This window comes from Takifugu rubripes, chromosome 16 (genome assembly GCF_901000725.2).
Source record: "Takifugu rubripes chromosome 16, fTakRub1.2, whole genome shotgun sequence".
NCBI lineage: Eukaryota > Metazoa > Chordata > Actinopteri > Tetraodontiformes > Tetraodontidae > Takifugu > Takifugu rubripes.
The window spans coordinates 9358561-9370753 of NC_042300.1; the positions used below are offsets into that span (position 1 = coordinate 9358561).

The 12193-nt window shown below is 47.8% G+C and overlaps 2 protein-coding genes across 2 annotated transcripts; one reads left to right on the top strand and one right to left on the bottom strand.

The window, feature by feature from the left end:
* Positions 1-1380: 1380 nt before the first annotated feature.
* Positions 1381-5744, top strand: LOC101064929 (hydroperoxide isomerase ALOXE3-like). The gene is made up of 15 exons (XM_029849981.1): positions 1381-1482; positions 1554-1710; positions 1790-1991; positions 2063-2144; positions 2226-2348; positions 2465-2568; positions 2768-2937; positions 3024-3167; positions 3480-3683; positions 3791-3877; positions 3957-4123; positions 4209-4330; positions 4412-4512; positions 4658-4828; positions 4910-5744. Exons 2-15 carry the CDS (start codon positions 1570-1572, stop codon positions 5087-5089), a joined length of 1998 nt encoding a protein of 665 aa, XP_029705841.1. The 5' UTR covers positions 1381-1482; positions 1554-1569; the 3' UTR covers positions 5090-5744.
* Positions 5745-5839: 95 nt separating this feature from the next.
* LOC105419962 (serine protease 48-like) lies at positions 5840-6670 on the bottom strand. The gene is made up of 3 exons (XM_029850011.1): positions 6661-6670; positions 6408-6555; positions 5840-6304 (listed from the first exon to the last, which is right to left on the bottom strand). The coding sequence occupies exons 1-3, from the start codon at positions 6668-6670 to the stop codon at positions 6046-6048; spliced, it is 417 nt and encodes a 138-aa protein (XP_029705871.1). The 3' UTR covers positions 5840-6045.
* Positions 6671-12193: the final 5523 nt, after the last annotated feature.

The window sequence follows — 12193 nt, forward strand, 5'->3', positions numbered from 1 at the left end:
CATGTATTGCTACTGTCACTCTGTCACCATTTGTGAATGTGTGGTAGCTATTTTCTTTCTGTGTGGCCGGGCTACTCCGTCTCCTGTCAGAGTCCCCTCAAGGGATCTGTTGTCTCCTCTGGTTTTAAGACCACGTTTAAGACACCATTTGTGTTTGTCGTTGAGATGTACTTGTCTGGCAAGTCCATGGAAACCAGAGTCTCTAGATGCCATAAGTCAAAACCTGTTAAAACAGAACTTTACCCTAAGGAAACAACTGTGATTTGTTCATTTTTGGAATGTTTCTCAAGCGAACCCTCTTCTTGGCACAGAGGGAGATGTAATGCCTTATGGAAAGCATACGTCCCTCCTGTGAGAAGCCTTGGACAAACCCAGTCCTTGAGGGCTGGAGTCATCCCTCTGTTCCCACACAGATCTCCTATATAGACAGACACCTATACACCATATAACAATGTAGAGAATCGACATTCGGCTATGAGGCCGTGTCCTTACTCAAAATTAATAATTACACAAAGATACAAAGGACTGCCCCCCCCCCATCCCATTGTCTACAGCTGGTGTATGAAAACTACCAGGACCGACTGGTCGAGCTGAAAACGCCCCTCTCTTCTTTAAGAAGCCAGAGATAAGACGGTGCTCTAATGTCCTCTGGCACCGATCTGCTCCTGATAAGCACTGGGTTCAAACTGGTTCTTGTACCTTTTTAAGACCAACATGTTCTGAGCCCTGCAGGTGACACGTATGTTTCTATAAAAACTTGCGCTTTTAATTAATTACCATTTACACGCCATTTTATTCTCAGCTAGGGGCCATATATTCTCCTCATTTGTTGCTTTAGAAGAAACAATAATCTTCTAAAACAAATCTTTGTAGAAGAGGTGCTGGCTAGTCGATTATAGTTTTGATGCCATTTTTTGTCTGTGTAAATTCTCAGTCATCCAGGTCCTTGGATGCCATTTTTTACAACATTATCTCATTTAAGCAACATGCGATAATATATAATACAGTACAATACAAGATATGATATATAATATAATAATAAAATTAATGAAATGAAAATGGAATTTTATATATATAGTATTATATGTATACTATTTGGAAAAGACAGGTAATGTTGAGTTTTACATTTTAAATTTCTATGTTTGTAAAGAATCAAAAGGACTTGGGTGACAAGGCTGAACCGGCTGTTTTAGGAGATATTAACAGAGTTAAACAATTAAAATTAAACAGATTGTCAGGACTGACAGCTGAGGTCAGCTCACACCATGGTTGTTTTTACTGTTGTGTTTGGCATAAAACGACATACTAGATACACCCCCCCCCCCCCCACACACACACACACACCTACACACACACTTGCTAGACAAGTTTCACAGATCCCACCTATTTGGTGAACTCACAAAGAAGGCGGGACAGCTGAAAGGTTTATAACCCAGGAGCTGAGGAGGTCCTCAGACATCAGGGGAGAAGAACGCTGACGAGGTGAGACCAAAGACGCTTTCAGCACATTCGATTTTACAGATTTTCAGACGTTCCTCTTTTTTATCCTGCAGCATCCATTCAGCGACGATGGCCAAGTACCACTTAGAAGTGACAACCGGAAATCAGAACTATTCTGGAACGTTCGACCAAATATTCGTCACCTTAATTGGAAGTGATGGACAAAGTGACAAAATCCAGCTCAACATCTTTGGCATCGGACGGGGCTCCGTAAGTTGCACACTGCATTGGACATTATTCCTCAATAGTAAAGAAAACAATGCTGAATGTATCTTAACCCTCATTTCAGACTTGGAGTCACGTCTTCAAGACAAAATTTCCTTTGGGGAAGCTGCTGATGCTCAAAGTGACAAAAGAGGCCAGACGCCTGAGCGATGATGAGTGGTACTGCTCCAAAATAGTGGTGAAGACTCCAGAGGGAGAAGAAATCCTTTTCCCCTGTTATAGATGGATCTCTAACGGAGAGTTGGTGGAGCTGAGGGGGGGGCGAGGTCTGCCCTAAACAAAGCAAAATGACCATTCAATGAGGCCAGGTTGGATAAATGTCCTCTTCCTGTTGCAGCCACGAAGGCCTTTGAGGATGATCATCCTTTTTTGTGCGATCACCGTCAGAGAGAGCTGTCCAGGAAGAAGCAGCTTTACACGTAAGTCGTCATGTGTGAAGCGGTCGTTTTGTGGGGATTGGGCTTCCCGAAACAATCGTTGCTGGGCTCCTTTGTTTTTAGATGGAGGACTCTGGCCGAAGGATTGATGGAAATCAACGGTTTTACCGACGTCTCCCAGATCCCGTCTGAACTCCAATTCTCTGATTCCAAAAATCTTGAAATTATGTCCACCAAAACCATAATGTGAGCTCACACAACTGCGTCACAACTCAGTCCTCATACGGTCCGTTTCTATATGTCTTTTGGAGCGTTAGGATTTTATCTCCGTGTTTTTCTTCCATGTGTGCATCCTTCTCCAGTCACACTGCAATGGTTCTCAAAGGCCTGCTTGGATCTGAGGAAAACTGGGAAAGCCTTGAGGACATGCAAAGAATATTCAGCTTCAGAACTACACCAATGTCAGGTAGAGTTCAGCTGTGCCACTACTTTCACTATTCTGCAGCTCATTACGAGGAATTTTAACCATATAATTGGATTTTCAATGATGATCTCTGCTGCTGCATTGTCACGGCTAACAGAATCACTCTTTTATGGATAAAAAAGTATTCAAATTGAAATACTGCTGGCCATTCTTTCATATTTCATGTTTGTTCTTCTGGTAGAGTACGTGGCAGACCACTGGAGGGAGGACGACTTCTATGGTTATCAGTTTCTGAACGGAGTCAACCCCAACATAATCACCAAGTGCACCGTGCTTCCCACAAACTTCCCGGTTACTGAGGAGATGGTGAAGGCGTTCCTGGGGGGAAGCTCCCTGCAGGAAGAGCTGCAGGTGTGCGAGATGAGGGGCTTTGCTTTGGGACTTTTAAAAAGGCATCCGCTTGGTTTTGGTAATGCTTCCCCCTCTTCTCAACACAGAAAGGCAACATCTTCATCTTTGATGCCAAGAAGGTGGAAGGCCTACCAGGGAGAGAGCACGAAGGCAAACCTCTGCAAGTGACCCCTGGGCTCTGTTTGTTCTATGTGAATGCGGAAAAGAAACTGATGCCCATCGCCATCCAGGTATTTTCCTGAAAATGAGAAAATTCCCAAATTTTGAGGCTGAAATACGTTACTAAAAGAGTTCCTCCTTTTGACATTTCCAATATTCAATAACCTTATAAGGTTTTAAACTTGGTGGTGGACGACAGAATAGCTTCTGAATGGATTCTATACATATGTGTAATCATTTAAATATTTATAAAATACAAGATATGTAGGTAAAATATATCTTATCGATATTTAATTCAAGAGTACTTTATTGATCCCTTTAGGGGGTGTCCATCAGGGACAGTGTAAAGCTTGAATCACTGATGACCTTTCTATTCTACCTAGTTACAACAAGAACCATCTGAGACCAACCCCATCTTCCTGCCCAGTGATTCAGAGACAGACTGGTTGCTGGCCAAGTTTTTCATTAAGAATGCGTACGCCTTGATGCACCAATCAATCACTCACCTCTTAAGAACCCACTTCATGGTGGAGGCCTACATTGTTGCTGGTCTCCGATGTCTCCCTGAGATTCACCCCATCTACAAGGTATGAGTGGAGAGAGGAGGAGCAGCCTGTCAGTCTTCTCTGGTGTTGAAGAAGCTGGGTGTGTTCTTTGTTCCACCTCTAACATTCTTTTCTCTCTGTGTTCACAGCTCCTTATGCCACACTTCAGGTACACACTACATATAAACACCGGAGGCCGTAAAAGTCTGTTTGGAAGTAATGGAGCCCTGAGCGAGGTACCGTCTTCTACATCAATTATAATGGATATTTCCTCTGGAATCAAATCGCATTCCATGTTTTTGCGACTGTAATTAGAGTTCACTTGGATTCGACGGAATAGTGGAGCTCATGAGGAGGGATCTCGCTGACCTTCACTACAGCTACTTCTTTCTCCCCGAGAACGTCCGTGCACGAGGGCTGGACTCCATCCCCAACAACCTCTACAGAGATGATGGCCTGAAGCTGTGGAACATCATTAGCAGGTCAATCTTGAATAGCAACAGATGAAACGTGAGGTTTCGATGTTTTGATTATGTGGAGGTTCAAGCGTTGATTTTGGTTCACCAGCTTTGTGACGGCGATGGTGAGCTACTACTACCCCACCGACTGTGAAGTCACAAGAGACACCGAGCTGCAGGAATGGATCAACGAGATTTTCGTACACTGTCTCTTAGGAAACAAAGAAACAGGTACAGTAAGAACGATACAAACCTTTATCCACCCTTTATATGTGTTTTATCGCTAATTGCTGTGAACAATCCCACTAACAGGTTTCCCAGAAGCCTTCACCACCGCTGAAGAACTGATCAAGTTTCTGACTATGGTGATCTTCACAGTCTCCGCTCAGCATTCTGCAGTCAACAATCCACAGGTATGATCACTCATCAAAGAGGGAACGGTAGGATTTGTTAATGAGCTTTGAGGGAACATGTGAAGTGCCAACCCGATGCCTGAGGAAACAAAATATGAGCCTTCGTTGGAACTCACGCTGTGCTTCCACCTCTGGGGCGTTTTAGTACGACTTCTGCTCCATGATGCCCAACTACTCGCTGCTGCTGAGGAAACCCCCCCCAACCACCAAGGGCCAGTCAAGCATGGAGACCATTTTGGAGACACTTCCAAATGTTTCAGAGTCAATTAATTTTGCCACAATGTCGATTGTTCTTACAGGCAATTACACTGACAAGGTAAATTTGCAAGTTTATCATAATGACTGATTATTCCGGGAGCCTAATTCACTTGTTTTTTTTTTTCCTTCATTTGGACAGATTTACCTGGGTAATTACCCTGATGAGAGATTTGATGAAGCGACTCCTAAGCAAATCATCAAGGAATTTCAGGCCCATTTGTCCCAATTGAGCAAAGAGATTGCCGAGAGAACCGCGGAGCGGAACCCCCCCTACGTCTACATGGATCCCACTCAGATGGAGAACAGCATTGCAATCTAAAGATCCCTTCCACTCATGACACGGCCGTTGAAGCAATGTCTAAATCCTTTTGTTTCAAATCGGTGAAAATAACGTTGGCATGAAGTTGCAGTTAGTCCTGTTTTCTTTCATCTTTATGCAGAAACTGAACCATTTTCAAAAGAGAGGGGTGGGTCTTTAAATACAACAGACGATATATACTGTCTTTATGGATCTTCTTAGAATGAAAAATAGTGTCAACTGATGCACATTTAAAGGTTAAAATGGTAGCTCACCATAGCTAGCTGTACTTATTTCTATCTGGGTGATTTGGTAATCTAACATATGTCGGTTGTGGTCAAATAATGGTGAATAATTTGGGGGTTGGTTTTAAAAGCAGTTTTTTTTTATCTTGATTAGCCTTGAATAACTAACACGCAGGTTGGGAAACAAATATATTGGGACAATCGTGAACACTTGCATCATCAGTTCTGGACTACTTTCATACTATACTATACAAAAAAAGTCCTAAAAATGCTCGTTCTTTTCCCCCTGAACGACCTGGAAAGTCAAATATGTCTGTATTTTAACTCTAAAATGTTCCTGGCAGTAACCACAGCGGAATCCACGTGCATCCTGCGTACTTGTGTCACTGATGTGTCCAATCTGAAATAAAGTTTTAAACCTTGACTCTCATTTATAAAGTGTGGGTGCATTGTTTGTTAGAAAGACGCTCAGAGACAAAGCAAGTAGAATATTACATAAAGCAAAATTAAACTCCCGTTAAACGCCAGAACCCGGTAACCTATTTCAATTCAACTCCTGCAGGACAGGACAGGACAGGACAGGACAGAGGGACAATAACTGACATGGCTCCGTTAACATTTTAAATGTCATCAGTGCCACACAACGACCCAACAATTGCTTTCCTCTCAGGCATATTGGACAAGAGTAAATATCTAGAAGTAGGACGGCCGAGTCCACCCTTCTAAATGTCCTCATGTCCCCCAGCCCGTGACCCAGCAGGACGCGGGGTTATAGAACTGGCTGGAGTTACTGGCCAGACAGATGGGGCTGATGTGGTCGCTGAAAGTGACGGGGCTGTGGAGCTTCACCAGGGCGATGTCATTGTCAAGGGTGGTGTCGTTGTACTGAGGATGGATGATGATCTCGGACACGGAGCGCTTCACCTCGTACTTGTTAGCTCCATTCTGGCTCTGTCTTCCAAGGTAGACGACCCAGGCACGGGAGATGTGTCTGGAGGAAGAAGAAAAAAATGGCGTCTGTTTGTCTTTGCATTATATTGGGCTACAAATTGTTCATGCAACCTCACTGCAGGATTCTTACTGTATTCCCTTACATTTGGAGGCAGTGAGCTGCAGTGAGTATCCACTGGTTGGTAATAAGTGTCCCTCCACAGACGTGGCCATCCACCAAACTCAAATGCAACCTGGCCTGCCAGGACCACGCTCCGGCTGTGGCATCGGTACCATTTGTATTCTCAGATACTGTATTCAATGGTGCCTTTCCACAATCTGACAGAACAGAAAGAACTGGGTGCGTGAGGGCAGATGGAGAGTGGTTAGAATTTAATTGACCTTTAGTGTGCTTACCCAGAGCCATTGATCCTGGAAAAGAAAGGAACAAAATCACTTGCAGCTAATTTGACTCCACAAATGTGATCCGTGCCGCAAACTTTGTTCAAACAATGAACACAAGGTGGCACTAGTGCTACAGCCCTTTTCCCTACGGTCATGGGAGGACTGGAGGCTGCTGTAATATTATTTAATTTAGCAAACGTCGCTTTAATTACTGACATGTGCAAATGCAAAAGTACGGCTCATCAGCACAACCTGATCTAACATCCCTAACCCTAACCCTAACCCTAACCCTAACTATCAATACTCCGACAAACAGTTGGTGATTGATGGGTGGAATTATATCAGCTCTCAGCTACGCCAGCCCAGGAGGGCATTTGATGAAGGCGACAACAGAAGACAACATTCCTCTGGTTTTGTCCAGTATGATCACATTAGCTGTTACAAGTATCTGGAACCTTAAATCAAACTTAACAGGAATTAAAAGCCTGTAATACATCCAGATATACCATACACCATAGTGAACTCATGTATTGCTACTGTTGCGTGATTGAAACAGACGCTATCCAGATAAGGATGAATTCTTCCATCCCAGTTACAGCTGTAACTGATCATCTGCAGTTAATAGTCACAGTTTACTTGATCCCAGCTGATGCTTGTCACTTTGCCACCATTTGTGATTGTGTGGTAGCTATTTTCTTTCTGTGTGGCCGGGCTACTCCGACTCCTTCTGTCAGAGTCCCCTCAAGGGATCTGTTGTCTCCTCTGGTTTTAAGACCACGTTTAAGACACCATTTGTGTTTGTCGTTGAGATGTACTTGTCTGGCAAGTCTATGGAAACCAGAGTCTCTAGATGCCATAAGTCAAAACCTGTTAAAACAGAACCTTACCCTAAGGAAACAACTGTGATTTATTCATTTTTGGAATGTTTCTCAAGCGAACCCTCTTCTTGGCACAGAGGGAGATGTAATGCCTTATGGAAAGCATACGTCCCTCCTGTGAGAAGCCTTGGACAAACCCCGTCCTTGAGGGCTGGAGTCATCCCTCCGTTCCCACACAGATCTCCTATATAGACAGACACCTATACACCATATAACAATGTAGAGAATCGACATTCGACTATGAGGCCGTGTCCTTACTCAAAATTAATAATTACACAAAGGTCGCAGATACATGTAAAAAAGGAGGCTTGGGGAAGAGACCGAACCCCCCCCATCCCATCGTCTACAGCTGGTGTATGAAAACTACCAGGACCGACTGGTCGAGCTGAAAACGCCCCTCTCTTCTTTAAGAAGCCAGAGATAAGACGGTGCTCTAATGTCCTCTGCTCATGATAAGCACTGGGTTCAAACTGGTTCTTGTACCTTTTTAAGACCAACATGTTCTGAGCCCTGCAGGTGACACGTACGTTTCTATAAAAACTCGCGCTTTTAATTAATTACCATTTAATTCTCAGCTAAGGGCCATATATTCTCATTTGTTGCTTTGGAAGAAACAATAATCTTCTAAAACAAATCTTTGTAGAAGAGGTGCTGGCTGGTCGATTATAGTTTTGATTCCATTTTTTATAACATCTCATTTAAGCAACATGCGATAATATATAATACAGTACAAGATATGATATATAATACAATTTTATATATATAGTATTATATGTATACTATTTGGAAAAGACAGGTAATGTTGAGTTTTACATTTTAAATTTGTATGTTTGTAAAGAATCAAAAGGACTTGGGTGACAAGGCTGAACCGGCTGTTTTAGGAGATATTAACAGAGTTAAACAATTAAAATTAAACAGATTGTCAGGACTGACAGCTGAGGTCAGCTCACACCATGGTTGTTTTTACTGTTGTGCTTGGCATAAAATGACATACTACATGTCAGGAACCAGATAAGAACCCAAATGCGACACACGAGTCTGGCTGAACACCGCTTTATTGTCGGACACAGACAACAGAGAGGAGTCACCGGGGAGCGAGCAGAACAGAATAGTCGGGGACAAGCAAGGTCGAGATCGGGCAGAAGGCAGACAGAGTTTACAGGGGAGCAGACTAAACAGAATGGTCAGGAACAGGCAAGATCGGAACTGGGCAGGCAGGCAGGCAAACAGGAATACGCTGGAAGGTAATCAGGAACGAATAGGGATCTGGCACCGAGTGAGTGTGAGGCTGGAGAATATATACTGGTAGATGAGTGAGAGCAGGTGAGTGATCAGTGAGTGAGGGCAGGTGAGTGATCAGTGACAGAGCAGGTGAGTGATCAGTGACAGAGCAGGTGAGTGATCAGTGACAGAGCAGGTGAGTGATCAGTGACTGAGGGCAGGTGTGTGATCAGAGGGTGTGGTGTGAGCAGGGGAGTGGAAATTAGCTCTTTGTCCAGGATGTGACGTGCTGGTACCCAGGACCTCTCCTCAGGTCCGTAACCCTCCCAGTCGACCAGGTATTGAGACCCCTGCCGCGGGGTCTGGAGCGCAGGAGCTGACTGACTGTATGCCGGGCCCCCATCCACTAGCAGTGGGGGAGGTGGGGCCGGGCGATCCAGGACCAAGGGGCTCTCGTGGGCAGGCTTAATCCTAGAAACGTGGAAGGTGGGGTGCACGCGCATTGACCGGGGAAGCTGGAGTCTGACTGCCGCCGGACTGATGACTGACGATGGGGAACGGTCCCACGAACCGCAGGGCCATCTTCCTGGAATCACCCCGAAGAGGCAGGTCCCGCGTAGATAGCCAAACGCGTTGTCCCACACTGTATCTGGGGGCCGGGGTCCGGTGCTGGTTGGCCGCCGCCTCATACCGGGCGCCCGCCCTCAGAAGATTGGCCCGAGCCTGAGCCCACGTCCGCCTACAGCGGCGGGCATAAGCTGCTGCAGAGGGACAAGATGCTTCGCCTGCTTGAGCCGGGAACAGAGGGGGTTGATATCCAAAAACACACTGGAACGGCGACATTCCCGTTGCCGAACTGATCAGGGAGTTGTGGGCATACTCGACCCAGCCCAGAAAGGTCAACCATGTGGCAGGACCCCTGTCTGACACCACACTCTCCGGTAGGCCGTGAAGCCGAAGACGTGCTGGATCACTAGTTGGGCCGTCTCCTTTGCCGACGGCAGCTTAGGCAGGGGCACGAAGTGAGCCATTTTACTGAATCTGTCGATGATGTTTAGAATAACAGTGTTCCCCGCAGACTGGGGCAGCCCGGTGACGAAGTCCAGGGCGATGTGTGTCCAGGGTCGATGCAGCACCGGCAGAGGTTGCAGTAGCCCGGCAGGTGTTCGGCGTGGTTGTTTCTGCTGGTTGCAGACGGGGCAGGCGTTGACAAACTCCTGGACATCCTCCCCCAGGGAGGGCCACCAAAACCTCTGCTTCAGCAGACCCGCCATCCGACGTGCTCCAGGGTGGCAGGCCAACCGAGACGCGTGAGCCCACTCCAGGACCTCTGCCCTGAGAGAGTCAGGAACGAAGAGCCGGTCGTTGGGGCAGGTGCTAGGTCCAGGTTGATTGGCAGCCACCCTCCGGACTCTCTCCTCGATTCCCCAGGTTACTGCTGCCACGATACACGGGGAGGGGAGAATGTTCTCCGGGGTCCTCCCAGGGCCTTCGTCCTCCTTCCCCGCGAACTGTCGAGAGAGGACGTCTGCCTTGCCGTTGCGGGACCCTGGGCGGTAGGAAAGGGTAAAATCAAACCGAGTGAAAAACAGTGACCACCGAACCTGCCGGGAGTTCAGCCTCTTGGCTGAACGAATGTATTCCAGGTTGCGGTGGTCTGTCCACACGATGAAAGGCAGCATAGCCCCCTCCAGCCAGTGCCGCCATTCCTCCAGTGCCAACTTGATGGCAAGCAGCTCCCGATTTCCCACGTCGTAATTCCTTACGACCAGAGAGAAGAACGCGCATGGGTGCAGCTTCTGGTCCTCCTGAGCCCTCTGGGACAGCACCGCTCCCACCCCCGTGTTGGAGGCGTCCACCTCGACCACGAACTGGCGGTTAGGGTCTGGCAGTTGCAGGATGGGGGCAGTCGCGAACCGCCTCTTGAGCTCCCGGAATGCTGCGTCCGCCTCTGGGGTCCAAGCAAACCCCATCTTGGTGCTGGTAAGAGCCGTGAGTGGTCCTGCGGTGGAGCTATAACTACAAATGAAGCGCCGGTAGAAATTGGCAAACCCCAGGAATCGCTGCAGCTGCTTGCGTGACTCGGCCAGTCCACGACTGCCGAGACCTTCCCTGGGTCCATCTGGAGACTCCCCGGGGCAATGATGAATCCAAGGAAGGACACTGATGGGGCGTGAAACTGGCACTTCTCAGCTTTTACAAACAGCTGATTGTCCAATAGCCGCTGCAGAACTGCCCGCACATGCTGTACGTGATCCTTGAGTCCTTTAGAAAAGATTAAGATGTCGTCCAGGTAGACAAAGACAAACTGGTCTAACGTGTCCCGAAGAACATCATTAACTAAGGCCTGGAAGACGCCCGGTGCATTGGTTAATCCAAAGGGCATTACCAGATACTCGTAGTGGCCAGCCGGGGTGTTGAACGCTCGTCGCCCTCCCGTATGCGAACCAAGTGGTAGGCGTTCTGTAAATCCGACTTTGTGAAGATAGTGGCCCCCTGGAGCAGTTCAAAGGCGGAGGCAACAAGGGTCAGCGGGTACCGGTTCTTCACGGTAATGTCATTGAGGCCCCGGTAGTCGATGCAGGGTCGCAGAGACTTATCTTTTTTCTCTCCACAAAGAAGAACCCCGCACCTGCGGGAGAGGAGGACCAAGGGAAAGTGTGCTCCCTCCAGGATGTGGAAGTGTATTTCCTCCCGGTGGTTGCCCTGCAGCAGCATTGTCACCGGGCCTGTCCGGTGACAGATGTTCCCCAGGTGATGCCCATCCAACACTTGGGCTGGGATGACGGACGCCAGTGGTTCGTATCCAAGGCCCAGCTGCTGAACCACCTCTCCGCCGATCAAGCAGGCGTCAGCACCAGAATCAACGAGGGCAGCTAGGTCCTGTGGCCCCCCGGGAAGTAAGAAGCGAGCCTGGAGTGAAATACGGGGTTGTCGAGGGGAAGCAGAAATAGGACTCACCAGTATTCCCCCAGAGTCCTGGTGAGTCTGGGCTTTTACTGGACAGGTCGCCACGAAATGTCCTAATCCACCACAGTAGAGGCACAGGTTGAACTGACGCCGCCGCTCCTCCCCTGTGAGCGCCGTGCGGCCAAGCTGCATGGGCTTGCCAACCCGAGGTTCGGGACCCTGCTGAAGCGGGAGGCGCCGCCGGTTTCAGGCGCGCTGACAGTCGGCTGACCAGATAGGAAAGCTCCGCGAGGGCCCGCTCGTTCGCCTCCGTGATGCGTCTCGTCTCTGCGGCGGCAGCCGCCGCCGCCTCCTCGTGCTGCTGAATGATTCCCTAAATCCGATCCAGTCGGTCCAGCTGGGACAAGTTGTGCGCTGGGTTCATTACTGGCCAGATCGTACTGTCAGGAACCAGATAAGAACCCAAATGCGACACACGAGTCTTGCTGAAAACCGCTTTATTGTCGGACACAGACAACAGAGAGGACTCACCGGGG

What these genes read in the sequence shown, in the direction of transcription:
- LOC101064929 (XM_029849981.1), top strand. Translation starts at nt 1,570, where the DNA reads ATGGCCAAGTACCACTTAGAAGTGACAACCGGAAATCAGAACTATTCT. An exon ending in ATGTCCACCAAAACCATAAT is followed by an intron (nt 2,349 to 2,464) that starts GTGAGCTCACAC and finishes ATCCTTCTCCAG; the next exon opens with TCACACTGCAATGGTTCTCA. An exon ending in CTGCAGTCAACAATCCACAG is followed by an intron (nt 4,513 to 4,657) that starts GTATGATCACTC and finishes GGGGCGTTTTAG; the next exon opens with TACGACTTCTGCTCCATGAT.
- LOC105419962 (XM_029850011.1), bottom strand. An exon ending in GCAGCTCACTGCCTCCAAAT is followed by an intron (nt 6,305 to 6,407) that starts GTAAGGGAATAC and finishes TTCTTCCTCCAG; the next exon opens with ACACATCTCCCGTGCCTGGG.